The sequence below is a fragment of the Acomys russatus genome, chromosome 6, assembly GCF_903995435.1.
Source record: "Acomys russatus chromosome 6, mAcoRus1.1, whole genome shotgun sequence".
Classification (NCBI taxonomy): Eukaryota; Metazoa; Chordata; class Mammalia; order Rodentia; family Muridae; genus Acomys; species Acomys russatus.
Window position 1 is genome coordinate 35123367 of NC_067142.1, and position 7257 is coordinate 35130623.

General features: G+C 51.2%; 1 protein-coding gene across 1 annotated transcript; it reads left to right on the top strand.

Annotated features, from left to right (window-relative positions):
* The first annotated feature begins 859 nt into the window (after positions 1–859).
* Positions 860–6704, top strand: Tnni1 (troponin I1, slow skeletal type). Its single transcript, XM_051148209.1, has 6 exons — positions 860–994; positions 1494–1625; positions 3273–3362; positions 4441–4617; positions 5608–5717; positions 6623–6704. The coding sequence occupies exons 1-5, from the start codon at positions 860–862 to the stop codon at positions 5713–5715; spliced, it is 642 nt and encodes a 213-aa protein (XP_051004166.1). The 3' UTR covers positions 5716–5717; positions 6623–6704.
* Positions 6705–7257: the final 553 nt, after the last annotated feature.

Below are 7257 nucleotides of genomic sequence, written 5' to 3' on the forward strand. Positions count from 1 at the left end.
AGCTACTGCGGCAGACCGGAAGCCGTAGGTATGCTCAGTGCGCTAAAGCTCATGCATCTCCTCTCCCGGTCACTCCCACAAGGCCGCATCATGTCTCATGTACTGCAGGGACAAACCTCAGCTGTGCTCTCCCAAGGTGGCTCGAATAGGAGCAGCAAAGAGAAAACATGAGAGTGACACAAGGGCTCTCAAAGCCTCAGTCTCATTAGTCAGCAGTAAGGCAGCTCTGTCACCTTCACCATGCTGGGGGACACTGTCACAGGGCTGGGACTTTAAAAATTCTTTTAGATAGGTTCTTCCCTCAACATGTGAGGGCCCCCAGAGTGCTGAGATTGCACATATGATCCACCGTTGGAGGAGACTCGCCAAGAGTTATTAAAACATACCTACTTGGCCATCAGGAATTTGCCTGCTCGTTTTGATTGGAAGACACAGCCATGTTTTTGTGTTTTAGAGATTTATGTGGGTGAAGGTAACTTTTGAAGTAGTTTTGATGCCCACATAGACATGCCTCGCCTATTTGAGGAATATGCAGTATAGATCTCTGGCAGGAAAGAGCATCAAAATACAGCTGCATTAGCATCTGGAGTGGGCTTTTCACAAAGGCTGCATAGCTGAGCCTTCATTTGGTCTTGATGGCGCTGCGAACTAAGTACAGCTGTCAGCATGCTCCTCCGTGGAGGAGGTATCCATAGGTGGCACACCTGCAGACTCCTACCAGCAGTAGAGTGGGCACTGGAAGGCAGGGCTTCAGCCTCTCAGTCTAGGTAGTTGGCTGCAGTGTTCTCTGAACTTGACTGGTTCAGTCCCAACGATGAGCTTTAAAAGCCTTAGAGTGAGCAGAGGATTCTGGGTAATGATGAAGAACCGCAGCTGGTACTGTGCTGGTCTAGAACAGAATTCTAGTTTTATAGCCTCTGCCTTACCATTGGTTTCTCCATCTCATCCTCAGAGGAAATCCAAGATCACTGCCTCCCGAAAACTCATGCTGAAGGTGAGGCTGGTCCTGTGGGAGATGGAGAGGCAGGCATGCAGACTCTAAGAGGTGCAGAGGGCAGGGAGGGGAAGGAGGGAGAGTAAAGGAAGAAGCCTGCCATTGCCAGAGCCGACAGGTGACCAGTGACTTGTATCCTGTCCTTCCTGGATGCCTGAGAGGCAGCAAGAACTAGCTTGGGGTGGGATTCCTTGGTGCAGGGAGAGGATGGGATGTGGTCAATTTTAGCATGTTTTGTTCTCTGGAGCTTTGTGGGGCAAGAGGGAGGGAAGAGGGAGACTGTGTGTGGAAACAAGCTCTGGGTCTCAGGGATGCCATGTGACTTACACAAGGCTGGTGTTCGACCTACACAAGGCCTGCTGGCAGCTACTGCACACACTGCTACACTGAGTAATGGCCTCAGATGCGGCCTGGTTGGGAGCCTCTGCCCCCTCACTCTATGACGCTGGGTATGGAATATGAGGAACCAACCCTGACTCAATGGCTCTGTCCGTTTCAGAGCCTGATGCTGGCCAAGGCCAAGGAGTGCTGGGAGCAGGAACATGAGGAGCGAGAGGCGGAGAAAGTGCGTTATCTAGCGGAGCGCATCCCCACGCTGCAGACCCGAGGCCTGTCCCTCAGCGCCCTTCAGGTGAGCCTGGTGGGCCAGGCTGGGCTGGGTGACTCGTGCAAGGGACGGCGACCCTCTGTGGGTCTTGAACTAGCACAGCTCAGTAACTTACAAGATGCCCCCCACCAGTCTCATGACTGCACAGACTTGAGAAGGGAGTTGCAAAGGGGAGAATGGACTTGGTCGGGCAGAACCAGGCACTGGCTTCGCATCAGTTGGTGCAATGATATGGCCCCGGAGGTGGGCAGGATTTTCGAAGGCCTGTTCCTCCAAATATTTGCCCCTCCTTCTAGAGATGAGTCTTTACTTTGTTAAAACTGTTAGTGAGTGCTTTAATGCCATTGACTGCAGAGAAGAGACTAGAGGAGACTATGTCCATGTGTCTTCCATGGCAGTGGCTATTTTAATTTTATTATTTGTGTTTAATATATAGTTTTCAGGGTGCTGGAGAGATGGCTCAGAGGTTAAGGGCACTGACTGCTCTTCCAGAGGGCCTGAGTTCAATTCCCAGCAACCACATGGTGGCTCACAACCATCTACAATGTGATCTGATGCCCTCTTCTGGCCTGCAGGTGTATATGCAGGCAGAACACTGCATAAATAATAATAAATAAATAAATCTTAAAAAAATATATCTAGTTTTCAAAATTTCTATTACTAGCTTATGTTACTTTTATGATAGGAAACTATTTTTTAAAGAAAATAACAATAAGCCTAGTGTAGAGGCCTGTGCTTATAATCCCAGTACTCAGGAGGTAGAGGCTAGAGAATTGTGAGTTAAAAACATTTTATTATTAAGATTTTTTATACAATATATTTTGATCACATTTCTTCTCCTCCAACTCTTCCCAGGATCTTCTTACTCCCCTGCCCACCCAACTTTATGTTCTTTCTCTCTCTAAAAAAAGAAAAACAACACAAAACAAAATAAAAAAAAATTAAAATTAAAACAGGCAAATAAAAAGAAAAGAAAGGAAATCAGGTCAAGAGCAGTGGTGCACACCTTTAATCCCAGCACTCAGGAGGCAGAGGCAGGCAGATGTCTGGGAGTTGGGGGCTAGCCTGGGCTACATAGTGAGCTGTCAAGAAGGGGGGCGGGTGGAACCCAAAACAAAAGAAACATGGAGACTGAGACACGCGTTTGTTTTGTGTTGGCTATCCACTCCTGGAGCTTGATACACCTAGGGACACTCCATCGGAGAAAACTGATTTCCCCTCTCCTTGCAAATAGCTCTTTGTCAGCACCCTTCTGGATGCTGAGATTTTTGTCTGGTTTGAACCTGTGTGAGTCTTGTGTGTCCTACTTCTATGAGCTCATATATGAGAGGATTATAAATTTGTGCCTAGGCACCCTCAATGACAGGGCTTTTAGGCCAGCCTGAGCTACATAGTAACACCATCTAAAAGAAATAACTAAACAAACAATTAAGCTAACATTTACGAAAGGCTAGAGAAAGAAAGCAGGCACAAAGCGGAAAGGAGAACAAAGGGTTTATGCTCTGAGCTGTAAGCCTGATGGCAAGCCTCTAGCTGCTCCTGTTGGGACAACTCTGGCAAAGCTGTGGGCCATAGGCCCCAGCAAGCTAAGTGTGCAGACAGGAAAGGGAGGCTGGAGCAGGTGGTCCTTTCCTCTCTTCTCCACTCTCATGCCATCAATTACTCCCTCAGGACTTGTGCCGAGAACTACATGCCAAGGTGGAGGTGGTAGATGAGGAACGATATGATATCGAAGCCAAATGCCTCCACAACACGAGGGAGGTAAGTCCTAGAGAGGATAGAGACGAGGCTGGGCCTGGGCTGGCTGGGGAGGGCATTGGTGTGGCCCACCAGTTTCTATGGGGCCTGGGAGGGCGGCCTCTCAGCGCGAAGCTTTCGTGTTCCACACTGGCACCGTCGTAGGCCTGGAGGTGGACAGGAAGGATAGTGACGCATGAAAAGAACAGACTTCCTCCCCCACCTACCACGTGAGCGCTTCAGAAGCTGCTCACCCACACAAGCAAGCAGATGTCTGTTAATGACATCTTACCTCTGTGAAGGGCTTTCATGTGTGCTGTATCCTTTGATCCTCCCTATATGCCTGTGGGTGACATGGGGGCTATTACCTGACCCTGACAAATGAGGGCATGGAGGCTCACAACACCTAAGAACTTCCTTGGCTCAGCTCACAAAATGGGGGTCCAAGCACGCACGCTGGGCTGTGGTTCCCAGTACCATGCTCCTTCAGTGTGGGATGTGGGAGCATTAGGACTAGCCGGTAGAGGTAGAGGGGAGTGGGGAAAGGCGGGACTTCCGGTGCTGATGGACCACTTCTGAGCATTTGCCTGAGGTGAGCGGTGCTTCCCTGCTCTCTTACGCTTGCCAAGATGCTGGTGTGTGATGCCTTTATGCTCCAGGGAACTCCTTCCATAGACCACACCCTGGGATTCCCAGGGTATCCGACCTTAGGGCTTTTCTACCTGCTGGGTCAATCAAGGCTTAGCTGTAGTGCAGGCCCCCTGGGCAGGGCTCAGTAGCAAAAACAAAGGTGGAGGAGCAGAGAGAGTCTATACAAGGCACCCAAATGGCAGTAATGGTTTAGTGGTTTTTCCGTTTATTTGAGGCTTGGTGATAAAGAGGGAGTGAGGTTAACTAGTGGGCTTGATCTGTAGAAGTTCATTTCCCACGTGTGTGATTGTTTGGGAAAGGATAGGCTGTTCTGGGCACCCTAGAGAGTCCAGCCTGGAGGCTGGGGGCCCCAGGAAATGGCTCTAGCTGGAAGTCTGGCAGTTGGACCCCAGGAAGAGAGCTCCAGGTCTACCATGCCCTTCATCGAGCCTGTCTCCTTCCCTCCTTACAGATTAAGGACCTGAAGCTCAAAGTACTGGACCTCCGAGGGAAGTTCAAACGTCCACCGCTGCGTAGGGTGCGGGTCTCTGCAGACGCCATGCTCCGAGCCTTACTGGGCTCCAAGCACAAGGTGTCCATGGACCTACGGGCCAACCTCAAGTCTGTGAAGAAAGAGGACACAGAAAAGGTGAGGGTCCCTCTCCTCAGATCCTTCCATCTCCCTCGTACTGGCCTTTACTTGCCACTTCTCGCACAGCCTTCTGCAGCCTGAGGTGCTCTAGTCAGAATATTCTAGAACCCCCTATGAGGCCAGTGTCAACATAGAGGAGATTGGCTGTGTCCAATCCGAAAGAAAGATAGGACACAAGAAAGGCTGACTGGGGAAATAAAGCAAAAATCTTGCTCTCTGTGTCAATTAAGGGGTGACTATTGGCCCTGTCTCCACGGTTTCTCCTTGTGGCTGTAGGGATATGAGTGTATAGAAATGGGAGGACTGAGCCGGGCGTGGTGGCACTTGCCTGTAATCCCAACACTCGGGAGGCAGAGGCAGGTGGGTCACTGTGAGTTCAAGGCCAGCCTGGTCTACAAAGCAAGTCCAGGACAGCCAAGGCTACACAGAGAGACCCTGCCTCAAAAAACAAACAAACAACAACAACAATAACAAAAAAGAAATGGGAGGACTGAATTCAACCACTTGTTGAACAAACAACTGCTTCAGGCTTCTTGGCCTCGAAGTGCATGTCCAGAGCTGACAGGCTGTGGGGAGCAAGGTTGAGAGAGCAGTCTCTGAACCAGGAAGCTTAATAAAGATAAACAGGCCAGGTAGGATGCTGACAAAATGGGAAAGAGGTCAGATGAATCAGGAGAGGCTTCTTGGAGGAGGTGACTCCAAGCTGCAGGAGGATGTTGTGGGGCTTGGAGTTGGCTTTATGCTGAGAACAGACTCTGTGAGGACATCACAGTCACCTAGAACCTCCCACCCACACAGTCTCATTCTGTGGCCCTGTCTGGCCAAGTCTTCTTGCATTACGGGCTGGACAGGAGGGTTGGGGTTTCCTGTCTCTCTGAGGAGGTGGATTCTCTCCCACCTACTTTCTCTTGAGCTCGGGGCAGGAGTGGGGGCTTCCTTGCCCCTCCAGCCTGGTGAGTTTCTGACATGTTTATGGATTGCCCACAGGAGCGACCAGTGGAGGTGGGAGACTGGAGAAAGAACGTGGAGGCCATGTCTGGCATGGAAGGCCGCAAGAAGATGTTCGATGCTGCCAAGTCCCCAACCTCCCAGTAGAGGTGCCTAGAGTGCTCTTCTTTGGGGGAGGAGGGAGAGGAGGCCCTCAGAGTCCCCAGGGCACTCAGGATAAGTAAGGGAGGGGAGGTTGACACAATGTGCAGCTTTCCTGGGCTCAGGCCTACTCCAGTACCTTCAGACAATGGGTGCAGCATGTCTGTGTCAGGCCCTCCTTGTCCCCTCGTCTATAAAAGGTGGGCTGTATCAGATCGGTGGTCCTGGGACCGGCAGCATCCACGTGTTCCCGGATGCAAATGGCTGAACTGAAAGCTGTTAGGGCTGGGGGACTTAGAAGCCCCTGAAGCAGGCAGGAATCTGAGGTTACAAGGTTAGATGATCCCCAAGGTCCCTCCAGCTAACTCTCCAAAAACTCAGGTTTTTTGTGTGCCACGTGGTGGTGGCATCCTTTGCTTGTGTATTCTCAAAGAAGCCCCTCCCGGTCACTGCTCCCAGGAAAGCAGAAGTTCAGAGAAGTTAAGGCCCCTCACCCTCCAGAGAAATAGCTTCCCGGACTGACAAAGCAGTGGAATTGGGCCATACAAGGCCTTCTGGGGGTCCACAGAGAGGGAGGTGAAATAGGCAGGTCTGCCGGCAGCACACAGCCTTGACTTTCCCACAGAGCAGATCTTGGCTAGTGATAGGCAAGGGTTCACAAATGAAGGGAAGGGACTGAGGGTACAAAGGTCAGCTGTGGAAGGGAACCAGTCCTGGACGATGGCTAGGACAGGCCAGAGGGGAGTGTGTAGAGAGGAAGGGAGCTCCAGCTTCAGGGCAGAGCAACTGTGGAATCCCAAAGGAGAAGCCCCAGGGACTGTGGGGACTGTGTGTGCTGTGCATCCATCAGGCGCATCTTCACAGCACACATTGCTGGCATCTATCTGACAGCGCCTCCTCTTTGTCCTCACAGGCTGGCTTGCCGCATGGCGCTCTGGGGTCATGCTTCGGTCTCCTTCTTCCAGCCCCACTCACCTATCTTTTTGCCCGTGCCCTGAGCATCCCTGCTATGCCCTTCCTTCTCCCTCCCTCCAGCCTATATGCCCACCTTTTGGAGCAAGGATGAAATGGTACACAAAGAAGAAGAGAGATGCGAGTGTCCAAGACCTCATCCCAGCGACACGGGCTTACCTGCACCCATGGAGCACGCTGGGGTTATGCAGCTACCCCAAGGGGCTCTAGGCTGAGGTGGGAAGCCGAGAGAACGCCTTACCTGTAGCCCCATATTGCTTCCTTCCACTTCTGCTGCAACCTGCAGTGTCCATGAAAAACAAAAACAAAAACCATGTTCCTGGTGTTTCTGTAGCTCTGTTGTTAGTGTTCAGAAGTGAAGAGATGGAGTCTGTGAAAAGGGATTTGGGGACTTCAGTCTCCAGTGAGAGGAGTTCAGGGTCAGAATGGAAGGCTAAGGGTCTGGTGGCTGCTAACTAATGTGACCCAAAGGATGTTGTCACAGTGACATCACACACTCACCAAAGCCCCATCTCTGAGGACAGTTGCATCCTACCCTAGACTCTAGCTGTCAGGGGGGCGTTCCATTCATAGCAT